At 40.0% G+C, this 22,603-nt stretch overlaps 1 protein-coding gene across 1 annotated transcript in view; it reads right to left on the bottom strand.

Moving 5' to 3' along the window:
- The window catches only part of RIC1 (RIC1 homolog, RAB6A GEF complex partner 1), a 127,526-nt gene that overhangs the window by 96,644 nt on the left and 8,279 nt on the right, over positions 1-22,603 (bottom strand). The window contains exons 3-5 of the mRNA XM_021712315.1: positions 22,395-22,558; positions 21,832-21,919; positions 8,713-8,820 (exon numbers count right to left, since the gene is read on the bottom strand). Of these exons, the coding sequence (XP_021567990.1) occupies positions 8,713-8,820; positions 21,832-21,919; positions 22,395-22,558 (360 nt within the window). The remainder of the gene's footprint in view (positions 1-8,712; positions 8,821-21,831; positions 21,920-22,394; positions 22,559-22,603) is intronic.

The raw sequence follows: 22,603 nt of genomic DNA, 5'->3' as shown, positions 1-22,603 counted from the left end.
GTGGAGAAAAAAGAACGCTTCTACACTGTTGGTGGGAATGCAAGCTAGTTAAACTCCTGTGGAAAGCATTTTGGATATTTCTCAAAGAACTAAAAGTTGGCTTAACTCTCAACTCAGCAATCCCACTACTGGATATACACCCGAGAGCACAAATTATTCTACCAAAAAGACACCTACACACATATGTTTATTGCAGCACTAACCACAATACAAAAACATGGACCCAACCGAAGTGCCCATCAATGGTGGAATGGATAAGAAAAACGTGGTACATACACACCATGGAATACCAGGCAGCCATAAGAAGAACAAAATCTCTTCTGGAAGTGACTGCAACCCACCACTGCCCTGAGGTTGAAGCCCCTGGAGCACAGGAGCATCTGCTGTCCTTGGGGGTCTCTTGAGAGGAGGCAACAGATATCAGCTGCTCCTCACCACGTGGCACCTGGCCCACGCTCCCACCTGAGGCAGCAGACCAGGCGCTAGCAGCGGGAACCGTGGAGAAGACACTACAAGGAAATCTGGAACTGAGCCCCGTCACCAGTGAGGAGACACCAACTGCCACCATGGTCTCTGTCGTGGGACCGAACAGAGACTTGCACTGCCTCACGTAGCTCTGTCCAGTCTCCAACCTGAGACCCAGATGCGATCTCCACAACCCTCTGGGATCAACCATTGGACACAGAGACACAGATGCCCCTCCCCCAAGCTGGACCAGGCACAGACAAGTATGACTTGAGTGGGAGATTTGGCAGCAGTAGACGAGTTGGGTATGTCTGGATCTGCTCCACCCTCCTTCCACAGCAGTCCACAGGGCATCTGGCCAACACTGAGAGCAATCCAGTCAACCTGAGCTGAGAGTGGAGGGGACAGGCTGGAGACCAGAGCTACTCCCTAACGTGGTAGCAGTGCTTGGAAAAGGAGTTTGAAGTTCCAGAAATGGCCACAGAGGGACCTCTTTTTTTCCCTCTTTCTTTCTGTCTTTGTTTGTTTTCATACTTGCTTTGTTTTTATTATTTTACTGTTGATTTTTAAATTTTCTGATTGCGTATGGGTATTTTTGAGGGTGAGTACATCAACAGGGTTTTTGTTTGTTTGTATGCTTTTGTTTTTTGTCTTTGTTTATTTGTTAGTTGGTGTGCCTGTTTTCCCTCTTCATCTTTCTCTTCGCCTTCCTTTCGTCTCCCTCCTTCCTTTTTCTGTTCTTTTCCTTTTTCTTATTTCATTTTGCTTTCAGGAGACAAAGACAGAGTGTGATGCAGTGGGAAGTGGGTTCAAGGGGTCAACACACCTGTCAGCAGATACTGGGATCTGCAGATAGCTTCTGAACCATAGCTCCCCCCTTAATCAAATCAGAAAACTGCAAAAAGCACAACCTCCCCAACCCCAGTCTGGTTTCAAAACTGAACAAATCCAGAGGATCTACACAAGAAAGAATAGGGGATTGGGCAAACAGAAGTGAAAGCTATCCCCCCATCACTGACCAACAGAATTAAACAAGGGGGAAAAAGCGGAGGAAAACCTTCACGAAGAGGAAGCAACGGAAGAACACAGGTCCCATACAACCCCTGGGAAGACAGACACTGAGACTACAGACTTCAGAACTCAGACAATAAAAAGACCCCAGAACGACTGGTCTCAAACCACAAACTGAGATATCAAGGTATTAACAGAGACAATAAATAGAAATGAGGAGAGGCAAGAGGGAAGAATGAAGAAGTTGATAACTGAGATAACAGCAATGAAGAATACAGTGAATGAAATAAATAACAAACTGATAAGCATGGAAAGCAGAATTCACCAGGCAGAAGAAAGATTTCAGAGCTTGATGGCCAAATATAGAACTAATCCCAAATTGCTAAAAACATAGGCTGAACCTAAGATTAGTTGAAATCCCTGAAGCAGATAGACAGAGACCACCCTGGAACAAACATTTCATGAAATTATCCAAGAAAACTTCCCTCATCTCATCAGTGACATGACCATTCAAACACAAGAGATTCAGAGAACTCCTACAAGACATCAAATGAGAAGACAAACGCCTAGACACATAGCAATTCACATACACAAAGCAGGAATAAAAGAAAAAATCCTAAAAACTGCAAGAGAGAAAGGTCAGACTACTTACCAGGGAAGACCAATTAGAATAGCAGCAGACTTATCTACAGAAAAACTAAAGGCTAGAAGAGACTGGAGTCCTATTTTCAAAGTTCTCAAAGATAAACAATTTCAACCATGAATTTCCTACCCAGCTAAGCTAAGCTTCATCAGTGATGGAGAATTAAAATTCTTCCCAGACATTCGATCCCTAATAGTTTACACAGTCTGCAGACCAGCTTTACAAGAAACAAGTAAGTATTAAACACAGAAGAAAGAAAAAAAGAACGACCACACTCTTCCCAAGAATCCAGGAAAAAGACTGAAAACACACGTAAATCAACCCAAAAATTAAAAGAAAGACAACAAACAACAACAAACTCTATAAGAACCTCATAAAAGGAATAAACACTCACATCTCAATAGTTAGCCTGAATGTGAATGGACTAATGTACCACTGAAAAGACACAGAATAACAAACTAGATTAAAAAAACATGACACAACAATATGCTGCCTTCAGGAGACTCATCTCATCAGAAAGGACACTCACAGACTCAAGGTAAGAGGATGGAAAACAAATTTTTAAGAGAACGGAACACAAAAGAAAGCAGGAGTTGCAATTTTAATATCACACAAAATATCCTTTAAGCTATCAAAATTTTAAAAAGATATGGAAGGACACTACATAATGATAAAATGCTCAACTCATCAACAAAAAATATCCATCCTAAACATATATGCACCCACAGTGGAACACCAACTTTCATAAAGCAGTTTCAAGGTAAACTGAAAAAATATATTGACTCCAACACTATCATAGTTGGAGACTTACATATCCCACTAATAACCTTAGACAGATCATCAAGACAAAAAAACAACAAGGAGATCCAGAACCTCAACTTCACGCCTGACCAAATGGACTTAATAGATACCTACAGAAAATACCACCCAAAAACCACAGAATACACATTCTACTCATCACCACATGGAAAGTACTCTAAGATCGACCCACATCCTCAGCCATAAATCAAGCATAAACAAGTTCCATAAGATTGAAATTCTGTCATGCACCTTCTCAGACCACAGTGGAACAAAAATAAATATAACACCAACAAAGTTCCCACAAAACCCACAAAGACATGGACATTAAACAGCATGATGCTGAACAAGTCTTGGGTCAACATGGAAATCAAAACAGAAATTAAAAGATTTCTGGAAACAAATGAAAATGAAGAAATGTCTTACCAAAATCTCTGGGATGCCATGAAAACAGTACTAATAGGGGAATTCATATCTCTACAAACACACATGAAAAAAATGGAACAATCACAGGTTAACAGCCTAACAAAAAATCTTCATGGCATTAGATTTGGCAACAACTTTTTACATATGACACTACAAGCATAAGCAGTAAATAAAAATAGAGAAACTGTACTTCATAAAAATTAACTTTTGTACACCAAAGAACTGTCAAGAGAGTGAATGAAAGGTCATGTATCTGATAAGGGATTAATATTATGAATATACAAACAACTCAGTAACATAAAAACAAAAACTCTAATTTAAAAATGAGCAAAGAATTTGAATGGACATTTCTTCAAAGATATACAAATGGGCAATAAAATGAAAAGATGATCAACATCATTAGCCATTAGGAAAATACAAATCAAACTACAATAAGATACCACACTTCATCCCTTTAGGCTGGTTATTATTAAAAAAGAAAACAAAGCAAAAAACTAAATGTTTATGAGGAAGAGTGAGAATTGGAACACTTCTACATTGCTGAAGGAAATGTAAAATGATGCAGCCTCTATGGAGTTTGAGCCAGCAACTCCACATCTGGGTATACACCCCAAAAGAATTGAAAGCAGGGGCTCCAACAAACAGATGCTGGTATGCCAATGTTCGATGAAGTATTATTCACAACAGGTAAAAATCGGAAACAACCCAAATGTCCATCAACAGATAAATAAAATGTGGCATACACATGATACAATATTTTTTGGCCATAAAAAGAAATGAAGTTCTGATACATACTACAATATAGATATACCACCACAATATGGGTGAACCTCGAAAACATTATGCTAAGTGATATTTCACAAATACCGTATAAGAAATACCTAGAATAGACAAATTCACAGAAACAGAAAGTTGACTAGAGGTTATAAGGAGCTGAGGAAATTGGGAATGCAGCTACACTTACTGATTACTAAGCTTCCATGTGGGTTAAAGATAAAGAAAACAGATAGTGGTGATGGTTGTGTAACACCCTGAATGTAACTAATGTCACTGAATTGTACACTTAAAATAGTTAAAACAACAATGTTTGTGTTATTATATTTTACCACCACTAAAACCAATTAATAATGCAATAATCTAAATCTAGAAGATCCTATCTTCTTTCATGAACACCCGTTTTTTTCTTTTATTTTTTCACTAGTAACCATGAACACCTATCTAATCATCTACTTTGAAATCAGAGTTATCTTTGACTGTTGATGCTCATTTATCCTCTACATACAAACAGTCAGAAAATATTATAGTTTTTCTCCAAGTATTCTAAGAAATAATGAAAAACAGTTTAGATAAAGGAAAGCCTGTGTTGAAGGGTGACATCAGAGAAGTAATGAAGTAGGGTTTTAGGGATTAAAGGACCAGCAATGCAGCGTTAAGAAGCCTGAACTTTATCGTGTAGGATAAGGATCTGCAAACCTCTCCTGTAAAGGTCCAGACAGTAAATATTTTAGCCTTCACAAAACAAGAGGAAAAAAAATCAAGATTATATAGGCACTTATGTAACAAGAAAGTATTTCTAAATGCAGTTTTTATTATCATTCAGGTATACTCAGGTCAACAGATGAAGAGAAGATTGCCAGTGAAAGAGCAGTTTGTTCCAAGAGGATGGCACATGGCAGGCCACACCCAGGGCCACAGGGGAGTGCATCAGGGTCAGTCAGGAGGCAGTGGGAGCGAGGGGAAAACAGGAGGAAGAGCCTTTACTGTGGTTCCATGAGACGGGGTGGGTGAGGCTTGGTAAGGAGGGTTAGCATTGGGTAGCCGAAGTAAGTTCAGAGGGTTTTGGGGTGCAGGGATTGTCTCTAGTAGCTGGCCTGGACTTGGGGCAATTACAGCAGGGGAGTATCAGCCCAGAGTGTCAGAAGCTGGTCAGGGAGGTAGCTGGGGTGTGTGCTTTGGATTGATTGGTTTGCATGTGAAGGTGCACTGTAGGTGAGTCCGTTAGGGTTTCTAGGAAATGGCAAGCCCTGGGAGGGAACAAGCTCTCCAGGGCTAACAAAGCCCCAAGATGTCAAACCATCAGAATTGTGGAAAAATTAAAAGGCACGACTAATACAAAGGAAACAAATTTTCATAAGTTTTACAGTTATAAAATTCTAAATACAATAGTAATGATAACTGCACGTTTTTGATGAACATACATCCAAGAACGAGAATGGAATTCTTTTTTTTTTTAATTATAAAGATGTGGGGTACAATTCAGGGTTAGGTATATAAATGCTGATTATGCAGGTACCCTTGATGTAGAGAATGGAATTCTTTTAGAGGAATCATATTTTTGGCTAATTGGCATTTAAAGCAATTGTCTCTATCATCAAAATTAGTTGCAGAGTTTCACCTATCAATGCGGTCCTTAATAAGCTGTTACATATTTCACATTTGAAAATGTTTTTCACACAAGTATTGTCAAATTGGTATCATGAACACATGACTTCAACTGACTATAACTGTCACCTGGTATGCAATAACATTCTGTTAAATTCTTCTCTTGAAGTTTGCTTTTTATTTTTGTTTTTTTTTAAAGAGACAGAGTCTTGCTCTGTCAGCCAGACTACAGTGCATGATCACTGCTCACTGTAGCCTTGAGCCTGATGGCTCAAGTGATCCTTCCATCTCAGCCTCCCAAGAAGCTGGCATTCATTACAAGTCGTTATGTCCTGCCTCTTTTTTGTCTTAGAGACAGGGTCTTGCTATGTTGACCAGGCTGGTCTCCAATTCCTGGCCTCAAGACGTTTACCTTTTAACACTACAGACTAATCTCTTCCAATTGAAAACGTGGAAACTTCTCTTTTGCACAACTAAATTTTATAGTAAGGAAATTTCTTTTGCACCTACTTCAAAGCCTGAAAAATGCTACTGGAGCTGTAGTTTGAGTTCAGAAAATACACCTACTACCAATTTTGTATGGGAATAGAGATCTTACATCTTGTCATAACTTCTCACAGCACTGAAAATATAAAAAGGAGCCTTATGTTACTTGTGATTCAAACAATGTTGTCATCAAAATGACTTCCCCGCATATATTTTACAGATAAGCACTGCCTGCCCTATGGTTTTAAAAGGAATTCATTAGAAAACTTTATATAGTCTGCAGCAAATGTTATTTCCCAACGTCATTCAGTATCTGTTAAATGGTAGACGATGGTACCTCAAGTCCAAAAAAATGTGGAACTCAGCCAGGAGGTAAACAAGTTTCCCATAAACCTTTACCACTACCATAAAACCTGTGGGATAGGTAGGACAATTCAGAATACTCAGGTTCCATCGCTGACAAAACAATAGTCCTGAGATTTAAAAGCCTTATATTTTCACAAGCTTTGTAAATTTGTCCAACCAAGTCTTTTTCTGCTCCACATGAATTTTTACCAGTGTCAATTAAAACACAGTAGACTCTACTTCAGATTGTACTGAATTAGTGTTTTTCTCAATTTCTTTGAGAATTTTTTCATCTGGTGTTGTTTCACAGGCTATTTAAAGTAATTCTCAGTCACTTCACACTTGACATTAATCATTCAAATAAACAACTGAGTGGTATTACATTTGGCACTGCATCAAAAACTAAGGAAAATTACTCTAAATGTACTTGCACTTTTTATTTTTGTGAAAGAAATTAACTGCCGTGAGCTACTCTGTTTTAAATTTCTAAACTGACTTTTCTTTCAGTGAATTGGGACTACTGTGATGAATGCCTAGCTTGATAATGTCAACTTACATTCTTTGGCCATAGTGTCGCTGCATAATAAGCACAATACTCTGCCACCTAATTCAAGTTACGTAACCTATCCTCTACGTGCTTTAAAAGCAAAATTTTCCACCTATTTTTCTCTTCTTTTGCTCTCTTGACATAGGCATGCACTAGTAATACAAATAATATAAAATGTCTGAAATACTATGAAATTTTAACCGTGCTACTGTAATTTATAGTACACTGAGAAGAGTCAAACACTGAGAACACACATATGGTTGCCGTCAGATCCTCAACTCAACCTGCTGTTGTAGCCTGAAAGAAGCCACAGATAAAACATGAGTGAGTACTTTCACAACCCAATAAAGTTCTATTCATGGACACTGAGATTTAAACATTACGTGACTTTCAGGTATGACAAAACATTACTCTTCTTTGATTTGTTTTGATCATTTAGATATGTAATAACCCTTCTCATTTCATGGTCTCTGCACAAACAGGCACCAGAGTGGATCTGACAGGACTGGTGGTCTGTGAATTCCTGCAAAGGGCAGAACAGCACAACTCAGTCTTTTTGGTCATGTGGACATTTTCTGATGATTCACCTAGTCAGTATCATATAATGTGAACTAGAAAGAGACTGAAAGCAGAGGTAAGCTAGTATAATAGCTAAGAATACAGTAAGCGGAACCTGAGTAGCCAAGTTTACATCTTATCTCTCTAGTATACACTATCTGTAACCTTGGAGAAGACCAATTTTCAAAGCCTCCATTCACTCATCTATTATGGAGGATGGCAGCATCCATTTCAACATACTGTTCTAAAGATTAAATGAGATGACCCATGTAAACTGATTACAACAGTACTCACCTAGGAGGTGCTCAGTAAATATTAGCCATCATGTGACTGCTAATGCAAGTTAAACAAGACAACCCTTGTGATAAAACATGAATTTAAAAGGGAAAACTCAACATACCTAAGTGCATATACTAGAACAGAAGAGAAAGGAAGAAATAGATCCAAATGGATCTGATAATTTGGTATGACACAACAGAGGGCAAAACTTAAAGTATAAATTCGTGAGTACAGATGAAAACTTTAGAAAGCTGGATTAGACTTCCAAGGTAAAACAGGAAAATGAGAAGAACAAACAAAAAAGGATACAGGTGCTTCACTTAGAGATGGATGGAAGGAAGTTGAACTGTCAACAATGAAGCTGCAGTAGGAGTAGCCCGCATATAAGAGTCAGTAGAGTGGCGGGCTCGGTGGTTCAGCCTGTTATCCCAGCATTTTGGAGACCAACACAAGAGGACTGCCTGAGACCATGGGTTTGAGACCAGCCCGGGCAACTTGGCAAAACCTCATCTCTGCAATAAATCAAAAATTAGCCAGGAGTGGTAGTACATGCCTGTAGTTCTGGCTACTTGTAAGACTGAGGCAGAAGGATCGCTGGAGCCCACCAGGTCGACCTAGGGTGGCCGTGAGCATACCACTGCACTCCAGCCTGGGTGACAGTGAGATGCCAACTCAAAAAAAAAAAAAAAAAAAAGTCATCTAAAATCATCAATTCTAAGTACAACATAACAATTTTGTGAGAAAACACTATTAAATTGAAAAATATACTTACTGACACAGCTATCATAGTGCTATCTGGCCTCCATTCAGCTTGCTTGTAGGATCCAAATTGAGTAGATGATTTTGCAGGTTCCTTGTAGGTTACAATTAACACACTAGGCTGGAAAAAAACAGTGATATTTTTATCAATATCTCATAAAAATATAAACCAATAAAATGTAAAATAATTGATAGAATACTCTGAAAGCAATTTATAAGTAAAACAAAAGTCAGCATGATCTAATTTTAAGCCATCAGCTTTCAACATTCCAAGCAAATCACCAAAAACCGTCCAAAACAAAGACCTATGTAGAGGTCTACATCTATTAAAGTTAGGCCTATATCCATTAAAGAAACTGAATCAATAATTAATAACAATCCAAAACTGAAAGAATCAGGACTAGACATGTTCATGGGTGAATTTTACCTAACATGTAAAGGAGAAATTATACCAATTCTCTACAAAGCTTTCCACAAGACAGAAGCAGAAGGGATACCTCCAGACTAATTTTGAGTCTAGCATTACCCTAACACCAAAATCAGACAAAAATATTACAAAAGAAGAAAACTATAGACCACCATCTCTCAAGAACATACATGCAAAAACGCAACAAAATGTTAGCAAATAAAATCCAACAATTATAAAAAAGAATTGTATACCACAACCAAGTAGGATACATTCCAGATGTGCAAGACTGGTTCAACATTTGAAAATCAATATAATCCACCACATCAACAGGCTACAGAAAATCACATGATTATATCAATAAATGCAGAAAAAGCATTTGACAAACATAAGTCTCATTCAGGAGAAAAACTCTCAGCATATCAGATATAGAGAAGGATTTTCTCAGCTTGATAAAGAACATCTACAAAAACCCACAGCTAATATTATATTTAATGATAAGAAACTCAAAGTTTTCCTGCTAAAAATCAGCAACAAAGCAAAGTGTCTCCACTCACCACTGCTTTTCAACATACTAGTGGAAGTACTAGCTAATTCAGTGAGAAAAGGAAATAAAATAAATACAGATTGGGAAGGAAAAATAAAATTGTCTTTACCTATGGATAATGTGATCATCTATGTAGAAAATATGAAAAAACTGGAAAATAAAAACAAACAAACAAAACAACTAAGAAGTGACAATACCAAGTTTGCAGGATCCAAGATTAATACATAAAAGTCACTCACTTTCCTATACATCTGCAATAAAAAATGAAAGTTATAATTAAAAACATGCTTCTGTTTACATTAGTTCCCCAACAAGAAGTACTTAGATATAATAGAATATATATATACAAGCTATATGAGAAAAATTATGAAACATCAAAGAACTAAATAAATGGAGACATATTTCGTATTGATGGATACCAAAACTCAATACTGCTAAGATTGAGTTTCTTCAGTTCTTCTCAATTCGATATATATATATTTAATACAATCTCAATCAAATTCTCAGCAAGTTATTTTGTGAATTTCAACAAACTGACTCTGCAGTTGACACAGAGAGGTAAAAGACTAAGAACAGCCAACTTAATATTGAAGAAGACCATTGTTGGAAGACTGACACTACCTGACATCAAGACACACTATACAGCTAAAGTAATTAAGAATAGTATAGCACTGGCGAAAGAAAAAAATCAATCAGTGGAACAGAACAAAGTCCAGAAATAGACATACGCAAATATAACTAACTGACCTTTGACACAGGAGCAAAGGCAACACAAGAGACAAAAGACACTCTTTTCAATTAACGATGGACCTCAACATTCACAAAAATGAATATCTAATAACAGATGCAAAAATCCTCAATAAAACACTAGCAAACTGAATTCAATTTTTGATCAACAGAACTCACCATGTTCCTGTGGGCTGCATCCCAGGTATGCAAGATCGGCTCACTACACACAAATTAATAAGTGCAATACATATAATATTAACAGAACAAAGGGCAAAAACACTACGATCAGCTCAACAGACATGGAAAAAGCCTCTGGCAAAACACAACACCCCTCCTTGACAAAAAGTTCTCGACACACTAAGTATAGAAAGAATACAGCAAAAGGCCATGCATGACAAACTCATAGCTTACATCACACCAAATGGGGAAAAGTTGAATTTGGAACAAAACTAGGATACCTACTTTCACTACTTCTATTCAACACAGTACTGGACATCCTGGCTAGAGCAATCCAGCAAGAAGTTACATGATTCCTATTTGAAGATGACATAATCTTATACACAGAAAACCCTCAAGACAGCCAAAAAAACCTGGTAGAACTAATAAAGGAACTTAGTAAAGTTGTAGAATACAAAATCAACAAAAACCAGCAGGGTTTTTGTTGCATTAATAGTGAACTAGCTTTAAAAGAAATCAGTAATAAAACAATCTCATTTACAATAACTATTAAAGAAATAGTTAGAAATAAACTTAACTAAGGAAATGAAAAATCTCTATAATAAAAACCATAAAATGGCAATGAAAGTAACTGAAAAAAATAAACGGAAAGATATTCCATGTTCATGGATTGGAAAATTAATGCTGTTAAAATGTCCATACTACCCAAAGTGATGTACTGATTCAATGCAATCACTACTAAAAATACAATGATATTCCTCACAGAACAGAAAAAAATCCTAAAATTCACACGGAAGCACAAAAGACCCCAAATAGCCAAAGCAATCTTGAGCAAAAAGAACGAAGTTGGTGGAATTACCCTACCTGACTTCAAAATATACCACAAAGCTATATTAACCAAAACAGCATGACACTGGCAATAAAGACAGACAAATAAACCAGTGAAACAGAATAGAGAGCCCAGAAATACATCTATGCATTGAGAGTCAACCAATTTTTAACAAAGTTGCCAAAAACACACACTGGGGAAAGAACAATCTTTCACCATTTATTTAATAAATGATGCTGGGAAAACTGGATATTCACATGGAAAATGAAACTAGACCTCTTACCATATATAAAACTCAATTAAAAATAGATTAAGGATGCAAATGCAAGACCCAAAACTGTGAAACTACTAGAAGAAAACACAGATGATAAATCACATTGGTCTGGGCAAGATCTTTTTGGGATAAGACCTCAAAAGTACAGGCAACAAAAGCAAAAACAGAGGACTTCAAGATGGTTGAATTGAGGCATCCGGCATATAACCAAAATAGGGAACGGATAACCACACTCTGAATACAGACTTTAAGAGTCAACGCTGAAATTCGACAGAAAAACGACAGGAAAAACCCAAGACAGAAAAGAAAGGGCAGTGAGGCAGCCTGCTTGGCCAGGACCAGCCTGGACCCCCAAAGAGGCTCTCGGTGTGGGGAAGGGGTGAGCCAGAGAACCCAACAGTTGACATTCCCACCATGTGTTCCTGCAACACTAGCCAGGGGCTATCAGGCCCAGAGACCCTAGCACAGGGAGACTCCTAGAGACAACGTGATGACATTGCTCCCGTGAGAGAGTTTACGTTGGGTCCCTTACCTACCTGAAACCTAAGCGGTGGCAGCATGGTGCCCGTTTGGGCCTTCAGTCCATCACCAGACTGCATCCTTCCCCGGGGCCAACGGCCCCATCATTTCCACATCCCTCAAGCCCCACCAACAAGCCCTGTGTCCACCTAGTGGGGGCAGTGATGCAATGCCGGCTGGACCCAGTAGAGTCCTCCACACCAAAGCACACACAGTGTCCTACATTGTGGGAAATGGACAATGCGCCAGGGAGGCTGTCCTGGGGACAAAGGGAGCGGAGGCACCGGTTAGCCAGAACCTGAACCTAGCCAGCCCAGGGCTAATGGCAGCAACACAGACCCGCCCAGACAAGCAGCAGGGCCACAGCACACTTGCATGTGACAGGCTCTCCCAGCTGGTCCCTGCTGCTGCTCCCGTTGCCATTGACTCAAGTGCACACTCACTGGCCTCTGGTCTGAGGCTGCTGCCACTGAGAGCAGCCCCCCCCACTCCAGTAACAGGGCCGGCATCTGCACCTGCCCCTCATCCACTGCCACCACTGCCACCCACGTGCTCCGCTGGGGACCTGGGATCAGAATGTGCCTGTGTATACCACCAAGGGGCCCGAAGACATGCCCGTCCAGCCTGGCACCTCAATCCCTGGGGGCAAAGGAACTGCCCTGCCCTGCCTACCACTGCCAGCATCTGTGCACTACTCCCGGAGGCCCGAGAGTGGGCCCAACCAGCCTGCTGCCATCCACAACTACTGCTATCGTCCAACAACATCAACTGCCCAGGAGCCTGAGGAGCAACCCACCCCTCTACCTGCCTACCCACATGGCCCACCCCTGCAACAGCTGCACTCAAGCAAGCTGCTGAGAAGCCTGAAAATCGCCCCACTTGGACTCACTGACACCAGTGCCCACATCTGACATGCAGGGGCCCAAGGACAGGTGCTGCCACCACTGGGGACTGAGAACTGGTAGACTTGGCACCCCAGTGTCCAGGAGAACCTCACCTCAGCCTCCACTAACAAATGGATCATAAGCCACTGAGGAAACCATTGACACCACTGACGCTGTTTACCGCCAAAGAAATCACACAGAAACTATTGCATTCCCAGAACCCAAGCCACAGCGCCCTCTACCTTACCAACACCGCAGATGCGTCTTCAGGAAAATGTCTTCCCTATAAAAGCCAACCCAAAACAACTGGAAGTAGTGACTGTTATACCAGATGTGCAGATATCAACTTGGAAGGACACAACAAACATGAAAAGGCAAGAAAACACGATATCTCCAAAGAATGCAATAATTTTCCAGCAGCAGATTTTAATAAAAAATTTATGACATGCCAGAAAGATAATTCAAAACAATATTTTGAATAACGATAACAAACATGTTTACTGAGGTATAAGAGAACACAGATAAGCAATACCAAAAAACCAGAAAAGCAATTCAGAATATGAATAAGAGATTCACCAAAGAGACAGATACATAAAAAGAACCAAGCCATTGTTTTGTTAAGCATTGGCCAGACCATGTGCTCACTGAGCTACGGCCAGGCCATGTTTCCTAACTTTGGATGCCTTGCCTACCTGGGGAGGTGAAACTCCTCTCTCTTTCTCTAATTTACTTTCTAGCCATTGTTTTGCTAAGGACTGGCCAGGCCATGTGTTTTCTGAGCTACAGCCAGGCATGTTTTCCTAAGTTTTGGCCCCCTCTCCTACCTTGGGGAGGTGAATCTCCTCCCCCCCCAATTTACTTTCTAGCCATTGCTTTGCTGAGCTATGGGTCTGACCATGTGGCTCATTGAGCTATGGTCACCATGTTTCTTAGCTTTGGCTCTCTCCCCTACCTTGGAAAGGTGAATCTTCTCTCTCTCTCTCTCATTAATAATAATAATAATAATAATAATAATAATAATAATAAAGAATCAAACAGAAGTCCTAGAACTAAAGAATTTATTGAGTGAAATAAAAAATACATTCGAGAGCTCCAACAATAGACTAGCAGAAGAAAGAATTTCAGAACTAAGACAGGTCTTTTGAAATAACGCAGCAAGACAAGAAAAACAAAGGAAAAGAATGAACAAAGCCTACAAGACATATGGGACATCATAAAGTGGCTTAAGATTTAAATTTTCAAATGTTCCAGAAAATGAAGAGACGATTAAAGGACTAGAAACCTATTTAACAAAATAACAGCTTAAAGTTTAAAACTTCCCAAGTATACGAAGATATTTAAACATACAGAAACAGGGTATCTCCAAACAGATGCAACTCAAAAAGGTCTTCACAACACACTAGTTAAACTATCAAAAATCAAAGACAAAGGGAGAACCCTAAAAACAGCATCTAGTCACTTATAGGAAATCCCAATCAGACTAACAGCAAATTTCTCAAGAGGCAGCGTATAGGCAGGATTGAAAGAACTGAAAGAAAACAACTGTTAGGCAAGAATACTATGCCTAGCAAAATTATCCTTCACACAGGAAGAAGAAACACAGTCCCAGATGAGTAAACACTGAGGGAATTCATCACCACTAGACTGGTCCTACAAGAAGTACTTAGGGTAGTCATATGCCTGGAAGCAAAAGGATGATATGTACCATCATAAAAACACCAAAGTGTAAAAGCATGCTTGTAGAGCAAATACCAAACAGATGAGGAAGAGAAAGGATTCAAAAGTTATCACTAGAGAAAACCACCAAACCATCATGATAAACAGAGAGAAAAAGAAAACAAAGGCTATATGAAACAATCAGAAAGCAATAAAGACTATGACAGGAATAAGTATATATCAGTAACAACCTTGAACGTAAACAGGTTAAACTTTCCACTTACAAAATACAGACTGGCTGAAGAGATTAAAAAAAAACATGTCCCTGGCCGGGCTCGGTGGCTCAGTCTGCAATCCCGTGCTTTGGGAGGCCAAGGTGAGTGAACTGCCTGAGCCCATGGGTTTGAGACACACCTGGGCAACTTGGCAAGACCTCATCTCTACAATAAATCAAAAAAACTAGCCAGGCATGGTAGCGCACGCCTGTAGTTCCGGCTACTTGGAAGGCTGAGGTGGAAGGATTGCTGGAGCCCAGCAGGTCGAGGCTGCGGTGGCCAGGAGTGTGCAACTGCACTCCAGTCTGGGCAACAGAGTGAGACTCCAACTCAAAACAAACAAACAAACAAAAAACATGTCCCAACTATGTGCTGTCTACAAGCAACTCACCTCACCTCTACAGACACACAGACTGAAAATAAAGGGATGGAAGAGGCATTCTCTGCAATAGAACCAAAAGCCTGTGGGAGTAGTGATACTTAGATAACCCAGTCTTAGATAACAAAGTCAAAAATATTTTTTAAAAAAAGACAAGGAAATATTATATAATTATATTATATAATGATAAAGGGAACAAGTCAGTAAGAGGCTATAACAACATTAAATATATATGCATCCAACACCAGAGCATCCAAATATGTAAAGAAATCATTATCAGAGCTTAAGGTAGAGATAGGCCCCAATACAATAGCAGTTGAAGATTCCAATACCCCACTATCAGTATTAGACATATTAACTAGACTGGACAATAACAAAGAAACACTGGATTTAAACTATACTTTAGTTCAAATGGACCTAGCAGACATTTACAAGACGTTTTACTGAACAGCTTCAAAAGCACATTCTTCTCGTCAGCACATAAAACATTATTCAGGACAGACTGATATGATAGCCACAAAACAAGTCTCAAACATTTTAAAAACTCAAGACCGTATTTAGTATCTCCTCAGACCACAATGAAATAAAAGTAGAAATTAATAATGAGGAGCTCTGGAAACTGTACAATTAGATGGAAATTAACATGCTCCCAAATGTCCACCGGGTTAATAAAGAAATTAAGAAATAAAAAATTTTCTTGAAATAAATGAAAATGAAATCACAGCATATCAAAACCTATGAGACACAGCAAAAAAGAGAGCTAAGAAAGATGTTTATAGCAATAAACACCTGCATCCAAAAAGTAGCAAAATTTCAAATAAACAATCTAATGATGCACCTCAAGAAACTAGAAAATCAAGAGCAAACCAAATTCAAAATTAGTAGAAATAAATAATGAAAGATCAGAGCAAAACTAAATGAAACAGAACCACCCCCAAAAAATACAAAGAACGAAACAAAACAAAATTTTTATAAGAATATAGACTAACCAAAAAAATAAAAATAAAAAGAGACAACCCAAATAAACAAAACCAGAAATAAAAAAGAAACACTGCAACTGACACCACAGAAGTTACAAAGGATCATCAGAGACTATTATGAACTATATATACACTAATAAACTGAAAAACCTATAGAAAATGAATAAACTCCTGAAAACATACAAACTCATGACTGAATAAAGAAAACATCAAAAAACCCAAACAAACCAAAATGATGTTGGACAAGACTGCATTGGTAACAAAAAGTTTCTCAACAAAGAAAAGCCCAGGAATGAATGGCTTCACTGCCAAATTCTACTCAACTTACAAAGAAGAACTAACACCAATCCTCTCAAACTATTCCAAAAAAGTCAAAGAGGAGGGAATTCTCCTTAAGTCATTCTATAAGGCCAGCATTATCCTGACACCAAAACCAGACGAGGACATAACATGAAAAGAAAACTACAGGCCAATATTCCTGATGAACATAAATGCAAAAATCCTCAACAAAATACTAGAAAGCCAAATCTAAAAGCACATAAAAAAGATAATACACCATGATAAGTGGAATTTATCCAACAGATGCATAAATGGTTCAACATACAGAAATCAATAAATGAGCCACATCATGTCAACAAAGTCAAGGAAAAAAACTATATAATCAACAGACAGAAAAATCATTTTATAAAAGTTAGCATCCCTTCATGATAAAACTCTCAGCTAACTTGGCATAGAAGGAAAATAACTCCACATAATAAAGGCCATATATGACAAACCCATAGCTAACACTATCCTGAATGGGGAAAAGATGAAAACTCTTTCTCTAAGAACTAGGAAAAGACAAGGATGCCCATTTTCACCAGTACTATTTAACACAGTATTGGAAGTCCTTAGCCACAGCAATCAAGCAAGAGTAGGAAATATAAGACATCCTAATTGAAAAATGGGAAGTCAGATTGTACCTCTTTGCAGATGACAAGTTCTTTTTTTTCCCTTGCTTTCTTTTTTAAAAATTTTTTTTTAATTTTAAAGATGTGGGGTACAATTCAGCTTTAGGTATACAAATGTTCATTATGCAGGTACCGTTGCTGACATGATCTTAATATTTAGAAAAACCTAAAGACTCCATCAAAAACTCTTAGATATGTTAAACAAATTCATAAAGGTTGCAGAATGCAAAATCAACATACAAAAATGAGTAGCATTTATATACATCAGTAATGACCTAGTGCCAGTCACAGTGACTCACATCTGTAATTCCAGCACTTTGGGAGGCTGAGGTAGGAAAACTGCTTGAGCCCAGGAGTTCAAGACCAGCCTGGGCAACACAGCAAGACCTCATCTCTACAAAAAAAGTAAAAAAAAAAAAAATTAGCCAGCTGTGGTGATGTATGCCTGTAGTCCCAGCTACCTGGCAGGCTAAGGAGGGAGGACTGCCTGAGCCCAGGAGTTTGGGGTTGCAGTGAGCTATGACTCTGCCACTGCCCTGCAGTCTAGCCAAGAGTGAGATTCCAACTCAAATAATGACAATGATGTACCAGCTAAAAAAGAAATCAGGAAGGCAATTTCATCTGTAATAGTTACAAAACCCTAACAATGCCACCAAAAAAACCCATTAAAACTACCAAAAAATTTCAGTAAAGTTGCAGGATATAAAATCAATATACAAAAATCAGTTGCTTTTCTATACACTAAAAATTATCCAAAAAGGATATTAAGAAAATAGTTCACAACAGCAAAAAGAGGGATCCAACCCAGATGCCCATCAAAAGTGTACTGCATAAAGAAAATGTGGCACGTACACCCAATGGAATATTACATAGCCATAAAGAAAAAACCATGGCCATCACAGCAACTTGGAAACGGCTGCAGAGCACCATACTAAGTGAGCTGTCACAGAAACAGAGAACCAAACACTGCATGTTCTCACTTATGAGCTGGCCTTGAACACCAGTCAGTTAGCACAAAGGTGAGACAGGCAGACGCTGGACACTGCTAGGGAACGGAGTGGGGCACGTGACAACACGTGTATAACCTGCACACTCTGTGTGCACACTATCGGGGTAGAGAGGGCCAGTTACAAGCCCAAATCTCACCTGCATGCAGCCTACTTATGTAGTAATCCCCACTTGTACCCCACAATTCCAAAATAAAAATAAAAAATAAATAAAATTTTAAAAATAATCCCATTTATAGTAGCATCAAAAAGCCAAAATTTTGAATAAATTTAACCAACAAAGAGACACTGAAAACCGTAAGACACTGATGAAAGAAACTGAGGACACAAATAAATGGAAAGATATCCCATGTTCATGGCTTAGTAAATAAAGTTAACAGTGTTAAAATGTTCATACTACTCAAAGCAATTTACAGATTCAATGCAATCTCTATCAAAATTCCAACTATTTTTCCCCACAGAAACAGAAAACAATCCTAAAATTCATATGAACCCACAAAAGACCATGAACAACCAAAGCAATCTTGAGAAAGAACAAAACTGGAAGTATCACACTAACTGATTTCAAAGTATATTACAAAGCTATAGTAATCAAAATACACTTTTTATGCCAGTATGATACTGGCATAAAAAGAGATACAGACCAATGGAACAGAATAGAGCCCAGAAGTAAACTCACACATGCATATACACTCAGGTAATCTTTGACAAAGGTGTCAAGAACACAAAATGGAGAAAAGACAGTCTTTTCAACATTGATTTTTCAATACCATAAATGGTATTGGAAAACTGGAGATTCACATGCAAAAGAATGAAACTGTACTCTTATCTTACACTCGACACAAAAATCAAGTCAAGATGAATTACAGACTTAAATGTAAGATCAGAAACCAGCCGGGCTCTAGCCTGTAATCCCGCACCTTTGGGAGGCTGAGGTGAGTGGACTGCCTGAGCCCACGGGTTCGAGACCCGCCTGGGCGGCAAGACCTCATCTTTACAATAAATCAAAAAATCAGCTGGGCGTGGTAGCGCATGCCTGTAATTCCAGCTACTCCAAAGGCTGAGGCGGAAGGATCGCCGGAGCCCAGGAGCCCAGCAGGTCGAGGCTGTGGTGGCCGGGAGTGGCCACTGCACTCCAGTCTGGGCGACAGAGTGAAACTCCAACTCAAAAAAAAAAAAAAAAAATGTACTGCACAGCAAAGGAAACAACAAGACAACCTATGAAATGGGAGGAAATATTTGCAAACTGTGCACCTGATGGGGGCTAATATCCAAGATATGTAAAGAACTCATACACCTCAGTAGAAAAAACAAAATAATCTGATTAAAAATTTTTAAATGGGCCAAGAATCTGAATAGCCATTTTACCAAAGATGACACACAAACGGCAAACAGGCCCAACAATATCAGTAATCATCAGAGAAACACAAGTCAAACCCGTGGTAAGATATCATCTCACACCTACTAGGATAGCTATTATCAAAAAGTCAAATAATAACAAGTGCTGCCAAAGATGTAAAGAAAACGGAGCCCCTAGACAGTGTTGGTGGGATTGTAAATTGGTACAGCCATTATGGAAAACACAAGGTTCCTCAAAAAACAAAAATAGAGCTACCATATGACCTAGCAATCCCACTTCTGGGCAATAATCCAAAGAACCTGAAATCAGCATCTCAATGAGGTAACTCTCATAGTCACTGCAGCCCCATTATTCAAAATAACTGAGACAGGGAAGCAACCTAAGTATCTGTCAACAGATGAATGGATAAAGAAAATGTGAGACACACACACACACACACACAAATATTATTCAGCCTTTAAAAATGTAGGAAATCCTACCACTTGCGACAACATGAATGAACATTAAGGACATGCTAAGTAAAATAACTAGACACAGAAAGACTGCAGGATCTCATACATGGGCTCTAAAGAAGGCAAACTCACAGAAACAGAGACTAGAATAATGGTTGCCAGGGTCTGGGAGGTGGGGGGGAGTGGGATTTTGGTCAAATGTACAAACTTTCATTTACAGGATGTAAAATAAGTTCTAGAGGTCTACAACTACAGCATGGTGACTCTAATTAATAACTAATAACAACGTACTGCATACTTGAAATCTGCTGAGAGTAGATCTTACATGTTCTCACCACACATACAAAAGAAAGGACGGAGGATCTGTCAATTAGCCTGACAGAGGTTATCACCAGTGTATATGGTTCTCATCACATTACACTGTACACCTCACATATACACATTTGCTGTCATTCATACTTCAATAACGCTGGAGGGAAAAAGGCAGTGGTCTGTCAGGAAAAAAATGAACACCTATGGTTATGGAAGGTAAAGAAAGACTCCGAGAAAGAAGGACTTCAACAGAAGCCAAAAGATGGGTGCTACTCTGATATGCAGAGAGGGGACAAGAGGGCATTCCGTGTGGGGAGTGTCTCTGATATCAAACAAAGGAGTTTGAACCTCATCCTTTAATCAACAGTGACCTCAAAGTAGTAAACTTATTTTCTAAACAACGCTCTCTGGAAGCAGTGATTAACACAACAGAGTTGAAAGGGTGACACATGGGAATGTCGAAAAAACGCAGATACAAGTTAAATGGGCTTCCTGAGGATACTCAGTTAATCATATACCTGGGTCCTACAGTTCGGTTCTTTTGACATCTACCTCATTATTTTTCCCATTACTAGCACACACATAAGTCTTTGCTCAGGAATACTAACGACATTCAATTTATTTCATAAGCCCGGTAATTATTTGCTCCTTTCAGCTTTTAACTAGCAACGCACAAGCAGTGACCGCTCTCTCTGGTGTAGTATAAAGAGTAATTCACCTCGGATTATGCCCACTTGAAGCATAAATCCTAACTTGCTTTACATAATAGCAGCCCCATCCGCAAAGCCAAAACTAGTCCTTCTGCAATACCCTTGGCAGAAACACATCAACTGCCCCAAGGAAGTTCCACCTCTATGACACCAACCCAGCAAATTCATAGTGAACCTTTTTTTTTTTTTTTGAGTCGGAGTCTCACCCTGTCGCCCAGACTGGAGTGCAGCGGCCGCTCCCGGCCCCCGCAGCCTCGACCTGCCGGCCGGCGATCCTTCCGCCTCCGCCTTCCGAGTGGCCGGAACTACAGGCCCGCGCCGCCACGCCCGGCTGATTTTTGGATTTATTGTAGAGATGAGGTTTCGCCGCCCAGGCGGGTCTCGAGCCCGCGGGCTCAGGCCGTCCGCTCACCTCAGCCTCCCAAAGGCGCGGGATGACAGGCTGAGCTGCCGAGCCCGGCTTGTGAACCTTTTTAAAAAACATTTCCTTTGGGACTCCAACATATGTGGACAATCCCCATTACAGGCTGTTGAGTCGTTTTTACAGAAAAAGCAAACTTACGTCAATATATTACACTGAAAACGAAGCGAGAAGGCCCTCACAAGCTTTGATGATGAGACAGGCTGTCTTTAAACGGCCATCAAGAAGCTAGAGACTCTGTCCACAGACGCTTTTGCTCACTCACAAGCCTGAGCACTATACCGCACGTCTTAAACTTGGGGTAGGAAACAACTCTGGAGACATATGGCTTTGTAACGCCGGGCTCCCATAAGCTACTTAGGGTGTAAAATAGCAGGCACAAAAGGCACCTAAAGGCTCACTGGAAGGCCTATAAGGTGTACAACGCCAGTCTCAGGACCGCAACGTTTCCAGTCTCGTGGATGACCGACACTGCACACCACCCCCCGGACGCTGAAGCAGCCAGCTCAGGCTACTACTCGCGTGCTCCTTCCCCAGGCTGCTTTTCTCCTTCTACAACGCATCAGGCCTCCTCAGAAAGCTGAACGCACTAAGGGCGCCCGCACAAGACCGCCAGCAAGCAAGTCTCGTCGTGTCCTCTCATCTCTTGGGGCATGCCTCTCCCGGCCTCCAAGCCCCCTCAAGCAGCTGTAAGACCTCGGCAGGCCGTCAGCAGGCCGTCAGCATTCACTTGACTCTGCAGATGAAAAACAAACTCCTTGCACCGACAATCGCTCCGGAATCAAAGCGTTCACTGGCTCCGGCAAACGCTAAATCGATTCACTCCACGTCCCGTGGCGACCGCTGACGGGGCTGAGTTCCCCGACGGCGTTCCACTTCCGAAGAAGTCTGGCGGCCGACCTCACTGCGACTCGCGTCAGGAAGCTCAGCCGCTCGAAGAGCACAGCGAGACGCTCCACGGAGGAGGCGCAGGCAGGCCCCGGGACGCAGAGCTGGGAGTGGAGCCGGGCCCCGACCCCGGGGACACACCACCGGCC

This window comes from Carlito syrichta, unplaced genomic scaffold (assembly GCF_000164805.1).
Source record: "Carlito syrichta isolate Samal-C Ts95f unplaced genomic scaffold, Tarsius_syrichta-2.0.1 Scaffold303180, whole genome shotgun sequence".
NCBI lineage: Eukaryota > Metazoa > Chordata > Mammalia > Primates > Tarsiidae > Carlito > Carlito syrichta.
This window is presented reverse-complemented; position numbering and strand designations above follow the sequence as displayed.